Raw genomic sequence first — 24,676 nt, 5'->3', positions numbered from 1 at the left:
GAGGTTGACGCGTCAGAGGTGGGCGTGGGAGCCATTCTTTCTCAGCGCTTTCTCTGACGGCAAGGTCCATCCTTGCGCGTTTTTCTCTCATCGCTTATCGCCATCAGAACGTAACTATGATGTTGGTAATCGCGAACTGCTCGCCATCCGCTTAGCCCTAGGCGAATGGCGACAGTGGTTGGAGGGGCGACCGTTCCTTTTGTCGTTTGGACTGACCATAGGAACCTTGAGTACATCCGTTCAGCCAAACGACTTAATGCGCGTCAGGCTCGTTGGGCTCTGTTTTTCGCTCGTTTCGAGTTTGTTATTTCTTATCGTCCGGGCTCAAAAACACCAAGCCTGATGCTTTATCTCGTCTCTTCAGTTCTTCTGAGGTCTCCACCGACCCCGAGGGGATTCTCCCTGACGGGCGTGTTGTCGGGTTGACTGTCTGGGGAATTGAGAGGCAGGTAAAGCAAGCACTCGCTCACACTCCGTCGCCGCGAGCTTGTCCTAGGAACCTTCTGTTCGTTCCCGTTCCTACTCGTCCGGCCGTTCTTCAGTGGGCCCACTCTGCCAAGTTAGCCGGCCACCCCGGCGTTCGGGGTACGCTCGCTTCCATTCGCCAGCGTTTCTGGTGGCCCACTCGGGAACGTGACGCGCGTCGATTTGTCGCCGCTTGTTCGGTCTGCGCGCAGACTAAATCTGGGAACTCTCCTCCTGCCGGCCGTCTCAGACCGCTTCCCATTCCCTCTCGACCGTGGTCTCACATCGCTTTAGATTTTATCACCGGACTGCCTTCACCAGCGGGGAAGACAGTTATTCTTACGGTTGTCGATAGATTCTCTAAGGCGGCTCATTTCATTCCTCTCGCTAAGCTCCCTTCTGCTAAGGAGACGGCTCAGATCATTATCGAGAATGTTTTCCGAATTCATTGCCTTCCGTCTGACGTCGTTTCCGACAGAGGCCCGCAGTTCACGTCTCAATTTTGGAGGGAGTTTTGCCGTTTGATTGGGGCTTCCGTCAGTCTCTCGTCCGGCTTTCATCCCCAGTCTAACGGTCAAGCCGAACGGGCCAATCAGACTGTTGGTCGCATTTTACGCAGTCTTTCTTTTCGTAACCCTGCGTCTTGGTCAGAACAGCTCCCTGGGCAGAGTACGCCCACAACTCGCTTCCCTCGTCTGCTACCGGTCTATCTCCTTTTCAGAGTAGCCTCGGGTACCAGCCTCCGCTGTTCTCATCTCAGCTTGCCGAGTCCTGCGTCCCCTCCGCTCAGGCTTTTGTCCAGCGTTGCGAGCGCACCTGGAAGGGGGTCAGGTCGGCACTTTGCCGTAATAGGGCGCAGACTGTGAGGGCCGCTAATAAGCGTAGGACCAAGAGTCCTAGATATTGTTGCGGTCAGAGAGTATGGCTCTCCACTCAGAACCTTCCCTTAAGACAGCTTCTCGCAAGTTGGCCCCGCGGTTCATTGGTCCGTTCCGTATTTCTCAGGTCATTAATCCTGTCGCAGTGCGACTTCTTCTCCCGCGCTATCTTCGTCGCGTTCACCCGGTCTTCCATGTCTCCTGTGTTAAGCCCGTTCTTCGCGCCCCCGCTCGTCCCTCCCCCCCCATCCTTGTCGAGGGCGCACCCATCTACAGGGTTCGTAAGATTTTGGACATGCGCCCTCGGGGCCGTGGTCATCAGTACCTAGTGGATTGGGAGGGGTACGGTCCTGAGGAGAGGAGTTGGGTTCCCTCTCGGGACGTGCTGGACCGTTCGCTGATCGATGATTTCCTCCGTTGCCGCCAGGTTTCCTCCTCGAGTGCGCCAGGAGGCGCTCGGTGAGTGGGGGGTACTGTCATGTCTTGTTATGTCTGTTCCTGTCCTTTCTCTTCACTCTGTCTCTCTCTGCTGGTCTTTTTAGGTTACCTTCTCTGTCTCTCATTCTTCAGCTGTTCTACATCTCCCCTAACTAGCTCATTCACTCTGTCCCACCTGTTCTCTCTTCCCCCTCTGATTAGGTCTCTATTTCTCTCTCTGTTCCTGCTACTTTCAGTGTCTGATTCTTGTTTGTGTTTTTGATGCCAGAAGCAAGCTGTCGTCCCGTTTGCTTCCACCTTGTCCTATCCTGTCGGAGTCTGCCTGGCAGGTGCATCCTGCATTATACTAACGTTCTTTTCCTGCATTATACTAACGTTCTTTTTGTTCCATTGACTACGTTGGAAGAGGATTTATGCCATTCCTGTTTTTCATTAAAGAACTCTGTTTTCTGTTAAAACCGCTTTTGGGTCTTCACTCAAGTACATAACACCAGTAGCTGGAAAGACAGTTTACTCCAGGGAACCAAGCAAGCTGATTAATCCCTTACATCACAACAATTTAATTATTTGAATATTTTTTAAACTTGTGTTTTGGTGTTCATAACATTTTTGTAAATATGTTTTATATTGATTACATTTATTTTGGAAGTGCATTGGAAACAATGCAATAACTTAAAATAAAAAATAAACCAGCACACCGCTTTTATTATACTGATAAATTTAAAAATATAGCTAAGCCTACAAACCATAATTGCCGCTAGTGCTGTCAAATAGTCCCACATCTGCAATCAAGGGATAAGAATGACTGGTGTGCCTCCATATACATAGAACAAAAAGAATGAAGGACTAGGTTGTGTCTCTAGAAACTTAACCGATGGAATTAATGACCAGGTTTGGTGGGAGGATGATATATTATGAATTTACTTAACAAGCGTAATTTCTATTGGTAAATGTGTGCTTTATTGTTTTCGTTGGCAACCGTGGTATAACCGGCATGAACGATTCTGCTCTGTACATTATCTTGAAGCGTCATCGTGTATCCCTTATGTATGGTTTGATTGGTAGAATATATTTATGTTCCGATTTCAGATTAGAAGAGAAGTAGACTAAGATTTCATATGATGTATGTTTCCAAGTTCTTGGGAAAGTGGTAAAATAATGTCAGTTGCTTCAAAAAGAAGATAAGTTGTTGATTACTAAAACAGCTGTTCATCTTGATTGGTAGAAGTTATTTCTGTTCTGATTTCAGATTTGAATACACATCTTCAAGTGTTTGTCAAAATGAGGTAATATGTGTTAAAGGTTTCATTGTTTACAATGAATAGAATGTTGGAAGTCATGGGCATTTTTAACAATGGGAGCTTTAAAATTATGAAGAAATCCCATCGAAGTAGATGGAGAAGGACAAAAAGAAGTTGTATACAAGCACACTATTCCATACTGGTCTGCACTTTTTAGAGTTTGAATAGTGTTTCTAACTTAAACCTTAGAGTGATTTAAAATATTTAAAGTGGGACTAATAAGTCAGAAACAAGTTACACAATATTTAGCCTGACTGCTGAGCAAGTAACACTAATTAACTTAATAGGTCCTCAAATAACCTGACAAATAAAAACCTGACAATTATGTCAAATCCACCACAAAAACATATGCAGTAACAATTGAATGAATTCCATTATACATTCTTAATAACATTCCTTCTGAAGATAAATTATTTAAAAAAATGTATTGCATTCATTATTTATTAACTAAATGAGAAACAAATAAATAGGTACTCAAAGTACCTATCACATGCTATTATTTTTTGTTGGCAGTAAGAGACGCTGTTTGGCAACACAAAAATGTCTCACTGCCAGCAAGAATCTAAAATAAGCATGACATTGCTGACTTAAATTTAAAAGATAAACAGACAAGCACTAATAAATCACTGATATACAGTGGCAAGAAAAAGTATGTAAACCCTTTGGAATTACCTGTATTTTTGCATAAATTGGTAATCAAATTTTAGATAAAGATCAGATCAGTCACAACAAAAGACAAACATAGTGTGCTTAAACTAATAACACACACACATTATTGTATTTTTCTTGTCTATATTGAATACATCATTTAAACATTCACAGTGTAGGCTAGATTGTAGGCTAATGACTTCTCCAAAAGCTAATACGAGTCAGAGGTCAGCTAACCTGGAGTCCAATCAATGAGACGAGATTGGAGATGTTGGTTAGAGCTGCCTTGCTCTATAAAAAAACACTCACACAACACAGTGGTGCGTCAACCTAAGTAAGATAATAAACAAATCCCCATCAATATCCATCAATTTAAGCTAGAGATATCTGTTTTTTTTTGTGTTTGGATGCGTCTCAATCCAATGCATCCGCTGATTTGGCACTTCTGCATCATTTACATTTACATTTAAGTCATTTAGCAGACGCTCTTATCCAGAGCGACTTACAAATTGGTGAATTCACCTTCTGACATCCAGTGGAACAGCCACTTTACAATAGTGCATCTAAATCATTAAGGGGGGGGGGGTGAGAAGGATTACTTTATCCTATCCTAGGTATTCCTTGAAGAGGTGGGGTTTCAGGTGTCTCCGGAAGGTGGTGATTGACTCCGCTGTCCTGGCGTCGTGAGGGAGTTTGTTCCACCATTGGGGGGCCAGAGCAGCGAACAGTTTTGACTGGGCTGAGCGGGAACTGTACTTCCTCAGTGGTAGGGAGGCGAGCAGGCCAGAGGTGAGAGAACTTGGGAAGGTTGAACACCAGACGGGCTGCGGCGTTCTGGATGAGTTGTAGGGGTTTAATGGCACAGGCAGGGAGCCCAGCCAACAGCGAGTTGCAGTAATCCAGTCGGGAGATGACAAGTGCCTGGATTAGGACCTGCGCCGCTTCCTGTGTGAGGCAGGGTCGTACTCTGCGGATGTTGTAGAGCATGAACCTACAGGAACGGGCCACCGCCTTGATGTTAGTTGAGAACGACAGGGTGTTGTCCAGGATCACGCCAAGGTTCTTAGTGCTCTGGGAGGAGGACACAATGGAGTTGTCAACCGTGATGGCGAGATCATGGAACGGGCAGTCCTTCCCCAGGAGGAAGAGCAGCTCCGTCTTGCCGAGGTTCAGCTTGAGGTGGTGATCCGTCATCCACACTGATATGTCTTCCAGGCATGCAGAGATGCGATTCGCCACCTGGTCATCAGAAGGGGGAAAGGAGAAGATTAATTGTGTGTCGTCTGCATAGCAATGATAGGAGAGACCATGTGAGGTTATGACAGAGCCAAGTGACTTGGTGTATAGCGAGAATAGGAGAGGGCCTAGAACAGAGCCCTGGGGGACACCAGTGGTGAGAGCGCGTGGCGAGGAGACAGATTCTCGCCACGCCACCTGGTAGGAGCGACCTGTCAGGTAGGACGCAATCCAAGCGTGGGCCGCGCCGGAGATGCCCAACTCGGAGAGGGTGGAGAGGAGGATCTGATGGTTCACAGTATCGAAGGCAGCCGATAGGTCTAGAAGGATGAGAGCAGAGGAGAGAGAGTTAGCTTTAGCAGTGCGGAGCGCCTCCGTGATACAGAGAAGAGCAGTCTCAGTTGAATGACTAGTCTTGAAACCTGACTGATTTGGATCAAGAAGGTCATTCTGAGAGAGATAGCGGGAGAGCTGGCCAAGGACGGCACGTTCAAGAGTTTTGGAGAGAAAAGAAAGAAGGGATACTGGTCTGTAGTTGTTGACATCGGAGGGGTCGAGTGTAGGTTTTTTCAGAAGGGGTGCAACTCTCGCTCTCTTGAAGACGGAAGGGACGTAGCCAGCGGTCAGGGATGAGTTGATGAGCGAGGTGAGGTAAGGGAGAAGGTCTCCGGAAATGGTCTGGAGAAGAGAGGAGGGGATAGGGTCAAGCGGGCAGGTTGTTGGGCGGCCGGCCGTCACAAGAAGCGAGATTTCATCTGGAGAGAGAGGGGAGAAAGAGGTCAGAGCACAGGGTAGGGCAGTGTGAGCAGAACCAGCGGTGTCGTTTGACTTAGCAAACGAGGATCGGATGTCGTCGACCTTCTTTTCAAAATGGTTGACGAAGTCATCTGCAGAGAGGGAGGAGGGGGGAGGGGGAGGAGGATTCAGGAGGGAGGAGAAGGTGGCAAAGAGCTTCCTAGGGTTAGAGGCAGATGCTTGGAATTTAGAGTGGTAGAAAGTGGCTTTAGCAGCAGAGACAGAGGAGGAAAATGTAGAGAGGAGGGAGTGAAAGGATGCCAGGTCCGCAGGGAGGCGAGTTTTCCTCCATTTCCGCTCGGCTGCCCGGAGCACTGTTCTGTGAGCTCGCAATGAGTCGTCGAGCCACGGAGCGGGAGGGGAGGACCGAGCCGGCCTGGAGGATAGGGGACATAGAGAGTCAAAGGATGCAGAAAGTGAAGAGAGGAGGGTTGAGGAGGCAGAATCAGGAGATAGGTTGGAGAAGGTATGAGCAGAGGGAAGAGATGATAGGATGGAAGAGGAGAGAGTAGCGGGGGAGAGAGAGCGAAGGTTGGGACGGCGCGATACCATCCGAGTAGGGGCAGTGTGGGAAGTGTTGGATGGGAGCGAGAGGGAAAAGGATACAAGGTAGTGGTCGGAGACTTGGAGGGGAGTTGCAATGAGGTTAGTGGAAGAACAGCATCTAGTAAAGATGAGGTCGAGCGTATTGCCTGCCTTGTGAATAGGGGGGGAAGGTGAGAGGGTGAGGTCAAAAGAGGAGAGGAGTGGAAAGAAGGAGGCAGAGAGGAATGAGTCAAAGGTAGACGTGGGGAGGTTAAAGTCGCCCAGGACTGTGAGAGGTGAGCCGTCCTCAGGAAAGGAGCTTATCAAGGCATCAAGCTCATTGATGAACTCTCCGAGGGAACCTGGAGGGCGATAAATGATAAGGATGTTAAGCTTGAAAGGGCTGGTAACTGTGACAGCATGGAATTCAAAGGAGGCGATAGACAGATGGGTAAGGGGAGAAAGAGAGAATGACCACTTGGGAGAGATGAGGATCCCGGTGCCACCACCCCGCTGACCAGAAGCTCTCGGGGTGTGCGAGAACACGTGGGCGGACGAAGAGAGAGCAGTAGGAGTAGCAGTGTTATCTGTGGTGATCCATGTTTCCGTCAGTGCCAAGAAGTCGAGGGACTGGAGGGAGGCATAGGCTGAGATGAACTCTGCCTTGTTGGCCGCAGATCGGCAGTTCCAGAGGCTACCGGAGACCTGGAACTCCACGTGGGTCGTGCGCGCTGGGACCACCAGATTAGGGTGGCCGCGGCCACGCGGTGTGGAGCGTTTGTATGGTCTGTGCAGAGAGGAGAGAACAGGGATAGATAGACACATAGTTGACAGGCTACAGAAGAGGCTACGCTAATGCAAAGGAGATTGGAATGACAAGTGGACTACACGTCTCGAATGTTCAGAAAGTTAAGCTTACGTAGCAAGAATCTTATTGACTAAAATGATTGTAATGTTACAGTACTGCTGGAGTAGGCTAGCTGGCAGTGGCTGCGTTGTTGACTTTGTAGGCTAGCTGGCAGTGGCTGCGGTGAAAGGTGGCAGAGCTATAGCGGTGTTTGTCAGACCATGAGACATCCCAAAAATTGGTCTTCTCACAAAAACGTCTGTAGAGTCCGAACAGTTTGACCTACAAAACTATTATGACCACTCTATGGAAAGGGGAGACGCAGTATGTATGTGTTCTCCATTTTGCTCTACGACCCTCACAAGTGTCAAGGGACCTGTCTGAAATTGGTACAAATTTCTTTACATCCCTGTTAGAAAGAATTTCTCCTTGCCAAGATAATCCATCCACCTGACAGGTGTGGCATATCAAGGAGCTGATTAAACAGCATGATCATTACACAGGTGCACCTTGTGATGGGGACAATAAAGGCCACTCTAAAATGTGGAGTTTTGTCACACAACACAATGCCACTGATGCCTCAAGTTCTGAGGGAGCATGAAGTTGGCATGCTGACTGCCGGGAATGTCCATCAGAGTTGTTGCTATAGAATTGAATGTTAATTTCTCCACCATAAGACTCCTCCAATGTCGTTTTAGATTTGGCAGTACATCCAACCAGCTTCACAACCGAAGACCACATATATGGCGTTGTGTGGGCGAGCGGTTTTCTGATGTCAACAGAGTGCCCCATGGTGGCAGTGGGGTTATGGTATGGGCAGGCATAAGCTACGGACAATGAACACAATTGCATTTTATCGATGGCAATTTGAATGTACAGAGATACCGTGACGAGATCCTGAAGCCCATTGTCATGCCATTAATCCACTGCCATTACCTCATGTTTCAGCATGATAATGACTTGTACACAATTCCTGGAAGCTGAAAATTCCCCAGTTCTTCCATGGCCTGCATACTCACCAGACATTTTACCCATTGAGTATGTTTGGGATGCTCTGGATTGACATGTAAGGCAGAGTGTTCCAGTTTCCCGCCAAGGAGAACTTCACACAGCCATTGAAGAGGAGAGGGACAACATTCCCCAGGCCACAATCAACATACTGATCAACTCAAAGGAGATGTGTCGCGCTGCATGAGGGAAATGTTGGCCACATCAGATACTGACTGGTTTTCTGATCCACGCCACCTTTTTTAAGGTATCTGTGACCAACAGATGCATAGCTGTATTCCCAGTCATGTGAAATCCATAGATTTGGGCCTAATGAATTTATTTAAATTGACTGATTTCCTTATATGAACTGTAACTCAGTAAAATCTTTGAAATTGTTCCATGTTGCATTTATATTTTTGTTCAGAGTATGTGCATATCTCAATTAATTGGACCTAGTAGCCCAGTAAATAGTGTATTTCAAGTTGCAATTGCATAGGCAGTGCAGTTTATAATATATAGTTGAATTTAACAGGTGAACAGTTGATCTTTTACATTGAAGTAGGCCTATATATGCTACTGTAAGTAACAATATATATGCTACTGTAAAAGACAATGTTTCAGAATTCGTGGGCAGTTCATTATATTTATGTTGGGAGAAAAGTTTAATGCAAAACACTTTTGAATTCAAATGTTCTGCTGACAGGTCTACAAGAATTTGCCATTTTTTATTCTTCAGAAACTGTCACATTCCTTTCCCAGATACAGCATAAATTACTGCAAAATATTAAAACATTCTGCTAACACAGTAAATAGACCGGTAGCTTGTGTCAAATATTTGATAATATGGGCAGGTTGCTGTATTGCTGTGCTATAGGAGCGAGACATGTTTGCCTATTTAATCTCAGAGCCTATACCAAGTCAGGAAATAGAAACCCACTAACGTATTACTAAACTAAATATTGAAAAACTATTTGTATTTTGCATAGAAGTGTGGGCTGTAGCATTTAACCAACTTTTAAATTGTTTTCGAATATCCTTATATTGCAGAATGCGTGGGCAGGCACGTGCTACAGTATAGGCAGCATGCATGTTTAGTCACTGCAAAATATCAAAGCATTCTGCCCACACCATTCTGCCCAAAATTGCCATTGCTCTTTCTTTCAGAATCAGTCTTAATTATTGTCACCATAAAAGGTGAATGGAGGGCGTTACCAAGCAGAGCTTTAATGTTCGTTCACACGCGCACAGTTTTACGACAGGTCTGATTTATAACTGGAAACCAACTTTATAGATCTCTATATTTTTGTATGTGCGCAGACTTTTCTGAAATGGCACAAGCAGAAATTCAGTGTGAAATGTACGCAAAAGTTATAAATCAGGACCCTGGTCAAGGACAACGCAGCTAACTTGATTGTTGCTGTAGTTGAGGCCCAGATTATCCTACATTTAGATGACCCCAAATCCGGCCTCCCACAATGCCCTGAGTAACATCAATAATGCCCAGAGATTACTGGCAAGAGTGAGGAAGGTGGTTTGTTTTTTCCATCGCAACTCAACAGCAACTAAAATCCATCAGGAGAAGCAGAAGCCATTTGCCTTGCCATCCCACAAGATGATCTAGATGTGACCACCTGCTGGAACAGCTCCTAGGATATGCTTGAGCATTTCCTGAAGCAACAACCTTTTTTTTTTGCCACACTCATGTCAAGAGAGCTCAGAAAGGGGGATGACGTGAACACTCTTACTGAGAAGGACTTAAGCTATACAGAAGACACCATGAATGTGATGGCACCTCTCAAAGTTGCAACTATAATCACGTGTGAAAAGGAGACCCCAACCATCTCAATGATAACCCCTCTTCAAGCTAAGCTGAAAAAAACACTTCACAGCATTTCATGAGGACACCCCGTTAAATCACTGAGATGAAGAGGGCCTTTCTGGAAGACAGGTATTTATTATTATTATTATTATTATTAATATTATTATTATTGGATCATCTTGATATTTTCCTGTATGTTTGCTTTGACAATGTAAGTGCTTTATCTGTCCATACTAATAAAGCCTATTGAATTGTCAGGTACACACGCACCTCCGTTCTTGCACTTTGCACATTAACATTAAGTCTCCAAATAGTGAGAACCTGAAGCCGTAAACAGCTTTCCTTTTCCATTTGCTTGACATAAACTGCACTCACAAGCACTGAAAACAAGAGTGTGCAGCCTACAAAAGGCTCTGCAGCAGCACAGCCTATGTGCAGGTTGGTTGAGAGGTACCTTGGACAGCCCTGTCACTTGTTAATACTACTGTAATACTATTTTAGGCTGCTGTATACTCAGGGAAGCCTATACTGAAATATCTGTGGGAGAAAGGTCCTCCTCAAAATTACTTTGAGAACTCCCAAAATTATATAGATGCTGTTATTTATAAAAATATACAAATGAAAACAATCCACCTGAAACGTTTTGCTCAAAATCATTTTCATACGTCATCCTCCCTAACTTTTAAGTCACCATGTTTATTTTTTCAAAACATAATTATAAACCTAATTGTTCGTCCAGGTCTCAAATATTATTCTCCGCTCCAGTAGGTGGCGGTATGTGCTGTGTAACCTATACACACGCTCTGAGGAAAGCACAGAGGACGAGCGTTGTGGTTGCTAAATGATGCTGATGCTGGGATCGCGAATGTAAGCAGGGATGAGGATGCTGCCGTAGAAATGGTGGTACGTGGGGCGAACATCCTGAAATGGTTTTGACCGTTGAGGCGAAACAATGCGCCTCTTCAAAGTCTTCGAGGTTTTCATGTCATCACGGTTGAAGAGAATTAGGTAAGAAGAAAAGCTTTACTTATTCTATTGCTATTTCCATTCCCCAGTTTTGAAGGGTTACGTAAATATCGATGTATGTTTGTACACGGAAGGCCCAGGTGGCTGATTTAAGGAATTATAGTTGTCTTAATGAATATAAATGTGGAATTTGGATTTGAATTGCAGTAGAATGTACTAATGGCCGCGGAATTTATTTAAAATAATAGCAATACATTTTGATCCTCCCAATTCCATTAATGCCAATCGGCTATTATAGACCTATATCTATTATTGTGCGTATTTTAGTATGATAGAGTTCAGGGCTGGCCTTTTCCAGTGATTGGTTCACGTTGGGAATTGTAGTCCCATGTTTTTGCTCTCATTTATGCTAAATTGCATTCGGTATTATTTTTCCTAATGGTAGGTCTACCTTTATCAAACAATTCCATTAAAAGATGCAATATTATTGTAAGATTAGAAAGGCTGCCGTCCAACTGCCAACTCTCTGTCCATTACACTGGAGGAGAAGAAACGGACTGTTATTGGGGTAGAATATTTGTTAGGTGGGACAAGCTTTGTGAGTTCTTGCATAATCTTTATGGGATGTCGTGCGCCCCCTTTCGCCATAAAGGCGGTAGTAATAGGTGGGTCTCTTGTCAAGCATGAGTCTACGCTGCAGTGCGGACAAAAACTGTGGAGTGGGATGGACGGAGAGCCGTGGCGTTGGAGAGCATATAACAACCGTATTTTAAACCGAGACATCAATTATTAAGACAAAGCATTGTATCGGACTAGTTTTTCGGAATTGGACTCAACTGCTTACCTGGATTTTAGTCGTCGACAATGTATTTTAATTGTGCATTCATGCAAAGACTACACCTGTCCAAAGCAGTTGGGAATCATAGGAATCCGCTTGCGTGACACATTTTTGTCGAAGAAATAGGACATTATTCTAGTTTAGAAAAAATGCAAGTATTTTTTTAGTGTTAGGCCAATACACAATTGAAGAAAATCAAATGTTTGATTGAATTTATTGGAGGTTTCGATTGGGATGATTGCCTGCTAAATGCATAGGAGTACGGTTCATTTTAGCGTCGGATATCGGAGTCGATGTTTATATGGACCTTTCAAAAGTTATCGCAATGGATTTGGTCATACATGGGAAAATGATGCTATTATTGAGTGTATAGCTGTAGCAGTAAGGCTATTGTTTGTCAGAGGAAGTCTTCTCCCACCTTAAAATCCCAAATGAAGATTCCAAAAAGACGGAAAAGACTAACGTGCCGTCTCTGCGCCAGGTAATATTCTTCATGACATCTCCGTTTGGCTAATAACTTTCACCTACTGTTGATATCAGTAGGCCTACCGGGCATGAATGGGAATTGCAGGGTATATGTGACTTTTGCCATTGTGGCTGTTCTTGAGCCATAAGGGGTGCCCTAAATTGACAGAAATGTTGTCCAGAAATTGAACAAAAAGTTATGTTTAATTATTGTGTGATAGGGCTATAGCTATTTATTTGACCATATTTAAACCGTCAGTTAGGCATGTATACTACTTAACCTGGCCCTTTGTTGGTATTGGTTATTGACTAACTCAAACTCTCTCTTTGCATGTTATTTGTTGAACAGTCAGTTGCCTTCGTAGCAGATAGGTCTACAGAGTCACACACCCCCAGTGTAGCGTTAATTTGCTTATAGGAGGTATCAATTCAACTCAATGGAAACATAATACTATTACAGTTTGTGTTTAAGAGTAAGGCTAAATATTTGTCTAATTGTTAGGCTATCATTAACGACTTTAAGATGAGATGTCAAATTTGTGTAATTGTTCCAACTTTTTACTTGCTTGTGTTACATGTAATAATAAAGGTTCAACTGTGGCCTGGATCAGGACCCATTTACAACATGTATACTGCCAAATATAGATCTGGGACCTGTGAAGTAATCCATAGATTGTAATATTTTTTTAAATGTTTTTCTTTTCATTTTCAACTGTCCATTGCTATGTACAGTATGTCTCGTCGTTTTAATCATTGTCTTATATGGATGTTATGCTAAGTTATTGCGTTGTATTGTTTGTGTGTATTGTTGTCTATCATAGTATTATTTGTCATCATTGTCTACTCATTCAAATTACAACTGGCATTCTCGTAAATATTATTTTTATATATAATTATATAAATATCTCTAAACATCATTGCTTTGGTTGTGGAGGCAGTCGTAACAAACCTCTTTGTATTTGTATTTTTTTTATTTGTTTGGCTTGTAGGCTAACAAAGGAGGGTTTTGGCATCGACTAAATTGGCCAAGTTCAGGATTTTTTTCTCAGACGTAAGGTTTTTGAAGAGGTTGTAAATATGGTGAGAGGTTAATGTGTTCTTCAAAGTTCCCTTGGAAATGTGGCTGCACTTTTACCCACCAGTTTGAACACAAAATGGCTGTCGCGGCTTCCTTCGCGGATTTCAAGGAAATTTCATGATTTCGCTTCATAGTTCTGGGAAACTTGAATGCAAAAACCCTTGGCTTTTCGCAAAGTAGATCCCCTCACACTATTGATAGTGTAGGACAGCAAATACACATTTAGTTGTGTGTTAGAATTGATAGGAGTCTATCAAGTCTCTCACTATTCTCACTGATGCACTGCCCTTATGTTTTGCTATCACAGCCCAGTGAAAATGAGACTATGATGATGCTAATATGATTTTCATTTTCCAAGATTATTATTGAACTTACAGCCAAAGGGTGGAACAGGCTTGCAGTGTTTCCCTACATTAGCAGAATCTGTCATAACACCTGGCAAGATGGACATAATATTATAATAGTTAGACAGAGCATTATATATTATCTTAAACCACACAACCTGAAGCCTACTTGATATGATCTTATAGGGTGGCATCATGATGAGCAGTCACTATAACTGCTGATCAGCAAATTATCTTGATTAATCAATTATTAGTCACTCAAATTACAAAATGACATTCATTTCCTTACCCTTTAAGCAGTCTCGGGACAAGGACACCAATATGATTTATAAATTGGGTGAACTATCCCTTTAGTGATTTAAGGTTAAAGTAATATTTATTCCAATTCCATGGCTGTAGTGTGCGGAAGTTAATTTGGAGGTTGTGTAGAGGACGCTAAGTGAGGAAATGCTCCCTGAACACCTTTCCGCCCCGTTCTAGAACTCTGAATGCTTGCTGGTTGAATTCAGTACTTCTGCCTGGTCCTACCTTCACTTGAACTACTTACAATATTGCCTGCTCTTGTGGGTTTTAGAGCAAGTCTGATGAGAGCGCCAGGGCCGCTTTTAGCATGGTGCAATGTTTATGGGACATTCAGATATAAAATGTTACGTAGAACGAACATGCACCTCTGGCATGAAGAATAAGGAGTCGCGTAAGCGCTATTCATGACATTTCTATCTGCAAGGTTCCACAACATTTGCCTACTGAACATGACCCAGGTCTTGCTACATTTGCCGTGTTACTGGCCTGTAATCTTGCTGTGCTATGAGAGTGCTTGAAATAACCACCAGTTATCGGCACGTTGACGTTCAATGACACAGCATCCATTCACACACTTCCCGCCGTAGCAATGCAAATGTTGGGAACCGACCCAGGTGCATTGACAAACCTTGCTTTAAAGCCATAAGCACTGGCAATACCACCCTCGTAGGCTCACACGCTCTGTCTAAACCTATTGTATGTGTTCCAGTGCATTTTGTCACTCTTTTCCACAGCTGACTAATCTGCTAGATAATGCACACAGTCTCTCAACTGGCCTCAACCTAGGCATGACTAAGTACACCTCCCCCCAAATGGAGCTGAGCTGTGCATGCATAACTAAATGGTCCATGGCCCTGCATGCAGAATAGCATGGTTTTGGTACTAACCTACTTACATTCATTACTCTTATCCAGATGTTGTTTACCCAGAATAATACAATTTGATAGATATCGGTTCGAACCCAATAATACGTATACTGTCTGTAATAGTTTAGCGGGCTAACAGCGACTGACCAGATATTACAATGTAAAAATAGATTTAGTTTTAAAAGTCAAATTTACGAAGTGTCTATCTCATCAGGCAAAATTGGTTGCAATGACGTCATGGTCAGGCTGTATAATGAAATCTGGTTGTTATCTGGTGACGCCTTGATCTCGTCATGAAGAGGACGTCTTTACCTGATTGTAACAGAGACCAGTTGGTTGTAAACTATGTATATGACGTTTTCTTAACCCCAAAAATGAGTTTACAACCAGAAAATTTGAGGCCAAATAATATTTCCATTACTATTCATTTCATAGATATATTGTCAATTTGTTGTTGTACAGCAGTGTTCATGACTGAGAAGGATTGTGATCCCACTTTATATAGTAGGTCACTAAAACCATTTATCACATACAAATTACATATATTGTGGGTACACTATTGGCATACGTCGGCAGGGTAGCCTACGTATGGGTGGTATTGGACTAGTAACCGGAAGGTTGCGAGTTCAAACCCCCGAGCTGACAAGGTACAAATCTGTCATTCTGCCCCTGAACAGGTTAACCCACTGTTCCCAGGCCGTCATTGAAAATAAGAATTTGTTCTTAACTGACTTGCCTGGTTAAATACATTGTTACATAATCAAGCTTTTGTACAAAACTCTTAACTCAGCGCTCAAGCAGAGTGTGATCTACTGTGCTTCAAGTGCCAAAAGTCATTTGAAATTTGATTTGGCTACACACTAAAGAAAGTGCATCTCCTTATTGGGCCTGATGTTATTCAGATATGAAGGACATTTCGTATCCATGGACAGATATAGTCGCTGTAGTTGATGTACCTCCAACATGCAGTATACCTAAGGCCTTATTTTCAATTGTTCACTTGAGGCAAGAAATGCAGAGTATGCACTGTCTGTCCCCCTTGTTCTTTCAAGACAATCTAGATGTCCAACTACAACCGTCAATACCAGCAAGCTTTCTGTATGACCAGGGTATTTGCACGGACAACTGCAAATACCATTTTGTTTTCTCCTCCACTTTGGCCCGAGCTAACAAAAGGAATGGCTTTGTAAGACAACCCTGACTTATGCCTTTTGCTTTGAGTGCGCTGTGTGATGCCTGCTCTTGGGTATTGTGTTAAAAGAAAGGGAATAAGACTGACTTATGTCCTATTGAATATCCTTTTCCAGATAAATGGCTCATTTAAATTGGGAGCTGCTCGCGTTCTGTCGGGCTGGCAGATGCAGTGCCTAGTGCCAGCCCTCCAGGACCACGCCAACATGAATGTGGCTGGGGAGACGGCGGACATACTGCCGCCTAACTGCATGGTCAAGGACCGATGGAAAGTGGTAAGTACGCTACATAGTAGATCTAGTCGTGTTTTTTTCTTTGTGTATAGTCTTTCTATATCAGTGTTTCCCTAAGGGGCTAAGTACAAGGTTACCTCCACACACACAGATTTGACTCCCCATTACTAAGGTTCTACATGTCTCACCAGAATAAAAGGGATAGTCCACTCGAACATCTGTGTTTTCATACCTTGAAGTTGAGCAGATAAATCCAATATCAGTTTGTCAGGTTTTTTCATACCTTTAAAGCAAGCAAATTACAGAATTCTGCAGGCCTCCATCCAGCCAGAATGGGAAAGATTGGAACTAACTAATACACAGCCATTCCTATTCATTTGGGACCACAAGATTGTCCAATGATTTAAACTCTACTTCTGGAGCTACAGAACAGAATGTAAAATTGACTCAATACTGATTTTATGGTGTTAAATCATTGGACACACTTATGTTGTGGTGAAATGTCCCTTTAATGGTATCTGACAAACTTTTGTGGGTTACTTCTGGCCCTTTAATTATGGTATGCTATACGCAGTTCCACACATTTGGCCCACTGAATTAAGGAAGTGATAGCGCAACAGCCAAAGTTACTGTGCTTCTGATGGTGATCACTTGGACGACCCTGTCAGAACCAATCACGGATTGACAGATCCCTCTGCCGAAGAGCTGAGGAAGAAAGTAGAGGGTGTTTGCAGATGACTGGTAAATATTTGTCTTCGGCACTTGGCTGTCATGATCAAGCCATAAATTATAATAGGGTTGTTCAAATCACTTAAGTACTTGGTGAAAGAAAGACAAAGGCAATAGAGGAGTTGAGGAAGTGGGGCTGGAGAAGGAGGGATGGGACAAAGGAGGGCAACTATCTAATCACTCAGCAAAAATGAATTTACTGGATTACTGTTCGACCAGTAAGACACACCTCTCTATCGCCTGGTCCCAGATCAGTTTGTGCTGTCTTGCCAACACATTTTGGTCGTTGTCATGCCTGACAATGACCATAGGAGACAGCACAAACAGTTCTAGGATCAGGCTAACATACTCTTCCATCAAAACTGGTGTTCCTCATGCAAAAGGGTTTGTCAAGTTGAACTTCAATTTCATTAGCACAGTACAGTTATTTCATTGATTTAAAGCCAGCATTTTAACAGCGCAAGAAGAATGTTATTTAATACACCTTTTATCCTCGACACTTTCTAGCTGAAGAAAATCGGAGGAGGAGGTTTTGGGGAGATCTACGAAGCTCTGGACCTATTGACGCGGGAGAACGTGGCGTTGAAGGTGGAGTCGGCCCAGCAGCCCAAACAGGTCCTGAAGATGGAGGTGGCAGTCCTGAAGAAACTGCAGGGTAAGGGCCAACTGCGGCGGCCATTTTGGACCTTTTCTGCTAGTTTTTATAACAATGAGCCTGGCAGTGCCACTGCGGCAGCCATTTTGTGCTCACCATTCTGCTTAGTCAATGAGTATGAAGGTGTCTGTGCTGCACAGCCATTCTTCATTGACTTGTCATTCTCACAGTAAATGGCATTCTTTGTTGATGTCTCTTGACTCGAACCCAGATCCCACCTCTGACACCATGTGTCAACATAGTTTGTGTTGTAGTCATGACAGACAAATATATAAAGTTTCAGTCAGCTACAGTACATAGTGAAGTAAGAACATTTGTCTTTCCAGTGTAAGATAAATATGTGTTACATCAATACTGCTTAAGACTGCACTTATGATTGGTTATACAATTTGCTATGTCATACTCATGACAGTCTAGTAAAAAGCGTAACCATCTCTCCTCATGGCAGCACAACATAGGTTTCAGGACAGTAGAACCAGGTAAAGTGTTACTGCTTTGGGTTTCCTTTGAGACATCCTGTCAGAGAGTGACACAAAAGGAATTTCCTCTCATATTGTCATGACCACCCTTAAGCGTCCTACAGAGTTAAAAGCTGCAGAGCCATGCAGTCTACAGTGACAGACGTCTGCAACTCCATAAAGAGACAATTACATTCGTTTAGTAAATATGTAATGATAGGCTGCCAGACTCTTGTGACTAGGTGGCTGTGGACTTTGAATAGAGCTTTTGTCCAAGTGACTAGGGAGAGGAACAATGTCTCTGTCTGCCCTGCATTAAGCAGGTTTAATAGAGCCTTCCCTTCCGCCTGTCCTTATTTAGTGGGTCACCGATGCACTATTTAAGCATATCGGTTTCGCTGCTTGCATTATGGCCCTTGAATCTTTTGCGCGAGGTTCAAGCAAATGTGGAAACAGATGTGTCTCTCGCTTACCACACCCATAGTAGCTTCACGGAAGAGTGGCTAAGAATAGCCTAGACCTAATGAATCGATAGGTAACCTCGTAAACTTCTCCACATCATTGCTCATGTTGTTATTGATTAAGGGGCCTTTGATCTCCTTGACGTTCAGTGTAGGTAAAATGTCTACAAGGCCATTATGTAGTAGTAGCTGTAGTGAAGAATACACCACTCATGATAAAAAGGCCCTTAAAAATGTGCCTGAAAAATAAGCAATAGAGTGCTGCTTGTTTTTGGTTAATATGTACATCGGTAGGAAGTAGAGAGGTCCCAACAATCAGATATCTTACAATTGTGCCCTTAAATCCAAACATGCATCCTAACAGTACTTTATATATGCTTGATTGCATGGTCCCGACAGTATATCCAAAACAGTGAACAAATTAGAGCAAATCCTTTGACTTAGACTATGCCTTTAATTCTGCCATAACGGGCCCTATATATTTTTTATGTATATTAACTGTTGTGACTCACAGCATGTTTTTGCCTGCTGGGTGGGGCAGCAGTATCGTGTTAAACGTGATGGTAATCACGTGGCACATAGAATGAGAGCAACTCTCCTCCTGGAGTATGCACGTCAATGTGCCAGGGTAACAAGTGACTCACTTTGGCTACGAGTCATCGTCACAATATGAGGGGAAAAAGTAACCTCGAAAGCTGTCACACGTCAGTCACAGTCTGTGACTGTCGCCCAAAGCGACACGATTGGTTTGCAACATGTACTATGTCTTTGAAGGAGCTAATGTTAATATGTGTGTGTGTGTGTGTGTGTGTGTGTGTGTGTGTGTGTGTGTGTGTGTGTGTGTGTGTGTGTGTGTGTGTGTGTGTGTGTGTGTGTGTGTGTGTGTGTGTGTGTGTGTGTATGTTGGTATTTCTATGTACATATTAAAGGAAGACTCTGCAATGTGACATCATCAAAGCGGGGCGAAACAACAAACAAATTCAAGTCAGCTTAGACTGCTACTGTTGGCACTTCCTAGCATTCCCATATCATGAGGTGCCAAGACTGTTGTTGTTGTAAGCAGGACGATACCCTTTGGCGTATGATGTGGTCATATAGACTATACCTTTTAAGGAATATCAAACAACCAAAACAAGGAGATCAAATGAAGTTCCCTCAGAATTGTTTTTTAAGTCTTAAGATTCCTAATGCTCGGTATTAACTGAGTCACATTAACAGGGTGCTCCATCAAAAGATTAATGGTGCATGATGAATAACAATGATTTATGCCCAACTGATCATCCTTAATTGGGATTAACTGTGAAGAAAATGAAGACCAGGAAACATGGGCTCCCCAGCGTATTCATTTGTCCTCTTTTATTTGTCTGGCAATATTTGATATTTTATATAATATTTAACACAAGGCCATGTCATAGAGAAAGAAAGACGTTCTGAAAAGTACAGTCCTGAGACAGAAGAAAACCTGGAAAGAAAAGACTACTTTATCCTTTCTTCTGCCATTGAGTGTCAACATGAGTGTTTCTGCTGTATTTGCATTGATTGATATGGGAATTTAAAATGCATCTTACCTAGGCCCTGTCACCACTCTCATCTCCCCGGTGTAACCAATGAAAACCAATCCAATCATCATGTTGAAGTGAAATGGAATATTTTAGCATCTGCATCTTTGAACTACGATTCTTAAAATATGCCTTTTTGTTTAGGTAAAAACCATGTGTGCAAATTTATTGGCTGTGGGAGAAATGACAAATTCAACTACGTGGTCATGCAACTTCAGGTAAGAAGCTGACATTTGCTTTTTTTAAAGATTGACCACCATCCCCAAAAAGCATTCTGTGAGAATCTGACCACAATTCAACAAAAACACGTTTTCTAAAGAAGTGCAATTTATAAAGCCTGCATAAGGCACTGTGAAATGCGAAGTCTTTGCAAATAGGCCTTATTAACTGAATAAATGATTCATAAGCAGTGGCTGGTTAGAGGCTGACAAAGCACATGCTGATGATGGACAATACATACAAATGTCATATGTGACATGATCCGACATAGCATTATCAGCCTTCTATAATATGAAAGTATCTTATGGAGAGTCTATAGCTGTGTCTTAATCCAATCCATTATCGATTGAGACACAGCCTATAAAGCTGTTCTGCCATGTTACTTGGGTGTAAAAATCCATCATGACCAAACTTTTGGTACTGTATGACTTATTGACAAGGCTGCAATCAGCTTCCAATACAAAACAACTATGTGCTGTACAGAATTGACTTGATATGCTGATATGCTGTGATGACTTAGCCAAGCCAATGCCCAGGTTCGAAGGAATTCATTTAGGAAGTATCAAATTTTATTTAAGTTAAATTGAATCCAATGGTCATACTCATAAGGCATGAAATGGAAGAAAACATACTGAAACATTTTGAAACATACTGAAACATATTGAAACATACTGAAACATATTGAAACATACTGAAACATACTGAAACATTTTGAAACCTATTGAAACATACTGAAACATATTGAAACATACTGAAACAGGGACTGACTAACTGGTCCAATACGAAACGTTCATTTTTGTTTTCCGTTGCAAAATGGTTTAAAACATTGCATGACTTAATCAGGTGTGACAGTAAGCTGGTACGGTCAGGTACTTCGTTCCCTGCAAAATGAAACTTGAGCCTATCACAATTAACACAAAATGCCCCCAAAAATATAAACTATTACACCATTATTTAACATTACCACGTCAGCCGCATGAAAATTGACTTGAAACCAGGTGGTATACACTCCAAATTGTGTTGTGGTTCGACTTATGTTTTGACAAGGCAGGAGATGAGTGGCCGAGACAGAGGCGCGCGCGGACAACAGTGGACAAATTAGTTTAGGCTACAAGTGTAGGCCTAATGACAATCGCAGAATGTCACTACAATACATGTACAGTAGGTGTTTTGTAACTAATGTCTCTTTGCATTCGTCAAATTGCGAGTACACAGTGCAGTGTTTGGGTTTGGATCCTGAAATGATTTTGTCAGTGGACGAACGTAGCCTACAGGAATGCCTTTGTTAAGTGATTGTTTGACAATCAGATGAAAACATCATGACTGGTTGTGTTTATGCCGCATTAAAAGCGAGAGGTGGTATGTCCATAAGGCTAGGGGGAAGCTTTCCATAAAGTAAATGTAATTAAATTGCCAAAATTATATAGCCTAATTAGCATTCTCCCCTCTATACAGAAATAAATTAAGTCATTCAAAATAGGCTACTACACCAGAAAGCATGATTTGGCCACAGAGGAACATTTTGCTTCTTAAAATAAAAGCTGTGGATTGTTTTCAATTGCATAGCCTACAGAAGGAAGGGCCCGCAATTTGGGCAGCTCGCGCGGTCAAATAGATGATCGTTGCATTGTGACTGTCAGTGAAAAGCAGAGACCCAGCCAAGCATATTGCAATGTTTAAGAATTAAAAAAAACCTAGGCCTACTCAACGCCACCACTCTGCAATGAACAGTCTTTTCTGCGAACAGCGATTGAGTTGTATTATTAGCCTAAATTATGACTAGCCAATCAAAACATCACATTAGGGATAGTTGGCTCTCTTACGTAAGTCTGCAAATGCGAGGATACATGGAATGCTTTATTATAAAGGTGCATGTTTATGGTGAAAATTAGCTTCCCCAAACTTGAAACCCAAACACTATGTTAATAGGTAGTGCATGTTAAGTGATATGACGAATCTTTACTAGGCCTAGGTTACTAGGCCCACAGACATCAGATAAGAAATGAATAAGGATTCTGTATGGAATTCTATGATTACACCTAGGCGATTGGGTGTCCCGTACTGATTAGAAATTGTGTTCTTTCGCACAAAACCTGTTTGTTTACATATGGTTGGTTTTCTGGAGTAGGGTGAAGTTGCCTCTAAATGCTGATTTTGGGTCAGATTTGTATTTTCCCCACCAAAGGTTAAGGTAATGATTGGGGGGAGGGAAGCTGATCCTAGATCTGTACCTAGAGGTAACTTCACCCCAGAGCGTTGTTTTGTTTTGGGGGGTGGAGCAGGGACGCAATTTGGCGGACCTGAGGAGGAGCCAGCCTCGGGGGACTTTCACCATGAGTACTACGCTCCGCCTGGGGAAACAGATCCTGGAGTCTATAGAGGCCATCCACTCTGTTGGCTTCCTTCATCGAGATATCAAACCGGTACGTATCATACAGATGCAGACTTGTTTTTGTTGCACGTGTCATGGCACAGCATGCCACAGCTTTATGAAGGGTTATCAGTGCTCAGTCTAAAATACAATGCTTAAATGCAAATATGTGTCATTTTTGCATTCTAATTGACCATTTAACCATTGTATTTTAGAGTTGGAATGCTGTGCTGTGACGCATGGAAAAAAGACTGTATCTGTATTGTCCATCAAAACGGAAATGTCTCTTTGCCATCGGTTCATTTCAATCGCAATCACAGACACCACATACACACACACACGCAGCATTGGGTGAGCAGCAGAACAGCACCCCTGGAGCAGGTTAGTGGTTAAGTGCTTTGCTCAAGGGCACAACGGCAATCTGTGGCTTCTTCGATGTTCCTATAGCCGATGTTTCATCAAACAATGTCCCCCCCCCTTAAGAACAAGCACCCCTCCTGGCTAGCTCTAATGGCACAGTGATGGTTCCTTGGTGTTGCTACAGTAGCCCCACACTCTTACTGACTGAGCCACATGACCATATCTGTAGTGCACTGAATAATCATGTATTTTCTCTGCAGTCAAACTTCGCCATGGGAAGGCTGCCTTCGACCTTGAGGAAGTGTTACATGTTGGACTTCGGCCTCGCGCGGCAGTACACCAATACCACTGGAGAAGTCCGCCCTGTAAGTCTCCTCTTTTGTTCCTTTGCTTTGGTTTGTCCTACGAAAATGTTTGTTTTACATTTGAGTCATTTAGCAAACGCTCTTATCCATTAAGTGCCTTGCTCAAGGGCACATCGACAGCTCGTGGGTAAGTTCCAGGTCATCTTTATTGCTATGGTGAGGCTGCATAGATTAGCAGGTCTGAGATTCCAACATCTGGGCCTATTATTTATAAACCATCTCAGAGTAGGAGTGCAGATCTAGGATCATGTCCCCCTGTCCATGTATTTATGATCTAAAAGGCAAACGTGATTCTAACTTAGCATCCTACTCTGAGACTCATTATGAAATGGTAATACGATATATCCATGTTCAGCACGACAGAAATGAGCAAGACCTGGAACGCGCCCGGTGTTCCCTAAATGGTGGGTCCTGATCAATGACGTCACATGACCCACCCTAAAGCATGTAATACTGAGAATCTCACTGCCGATAGACTGCTGATAGGTACTTAACACAGTGGGAGGCCGTTCCTTCTCTTGCTAGAACAAGAGCGGTACCTGCTGCGTGCCGTCGAACCTACAAATCGCAACACTCGTAAGTGGCCAACAACTTGACGTTGAGCCAATCCTAATTTTGGTGGTCATTTTCTTTGTACATCCACGGACGAGGCAGTCACACTTCATATACAATGTAGGCTATGGGATGGTAGTTAGCTAAGTGCACAGATGCAATGCACATAACACTAATTACTTCCTCCAAGCTAGCTAACCACTGTAGCTAGTGCTAACATTATAATTAAATCCCAATGGATTAGGTAGTGTCTGTAAAACAGCTGCCAGTGTTAGCTGCTGAGTTAGTGCAGTCTCCTTAGCTATCTAGCTAAATTATGTGAACACAAAAGAGATTGACTGCCGATGCTGTCGGCAGGCAAAAGTTTGACAATCCTTCCGGTGTGTCTGAACTTTAAGATCCTCTTAGCTCCTAGCTCTGGGTCGTACTCATCAGGCAGCAAACAGAAGAAAACAGACTGAAACAGGGAAGGATTACCTGGATTTGTCCAATACCAAACACACATTTTCAGTTTGTGTTACAAAACATTTCAAAAGTTTTCCGTTGGGTCTGTGCCATAATGAACAAGAACCTTGTCTAGGTTGTGGGTCACAATGCAGAATTTTGAGGATCACTGGACGATATTATCATCGTTGGTACTGTTTTGTTTACGTTCAGACCCTGGGTTTGGTGCAATGCAGTACAATTCATGCACAAGTGAGCTCATTCATTGTACAATATC

At 43.0% G+C, this 24,676-nt stretch overlaps 1 protein-coding gene across 1 annotated transcript in view; it reads left to right on the top strand.

Annotated features, from left to right (window-relative positions):
- The first annotated feature begins 10,822 nt into the window (after positions 1-10,822).
- The window catches only part of ttbk1a (tau tubulin kinase 1a), a 46,669-nt gene continuing 32,815 nt past the window's right edge, over positions 10,823-24,676 (top strand). Inside the window, 6 exon segments of the mRNA XM_064965326.1 lie at positions 10,823-10,950; positions 16,110-16,268; positions 17,463-17,610; positions 20,233-20,306; positions 22,590-22,730; positions 23,299-23,403. Coding sequence (XP_064821398.1) covers positions 16,161-16,268; positions 17,463-17,610; positions 20,233-20,306; positions 22,590-22,730; positions 23,299-23,403 — 576 coding nt within the window. The 5' untranslated portion in view covers positions 10,823-10,950; positions 16,110-16,160.

The sequence above is a fragment of the Oncorhynchus masou genome, chromosome 5, assembly GCF_036934945.1.
Source record: "Oncorhynchus masou masou isolate Uvic2021 chromosome 5, UVic_Omas_1.1, whole genome shotgun sequence".
In the NCBI taxonomy this organism is placed as follows: Eukaryota; Metazoa; Chordata; class Actinopteri; order Salmoniformes; family Salmonidae; genus Oncorhynchus; species Oncorhynchus masou.
This window is presented reverse-complemented; position numbering and strand designations above follow the sequence as displayed.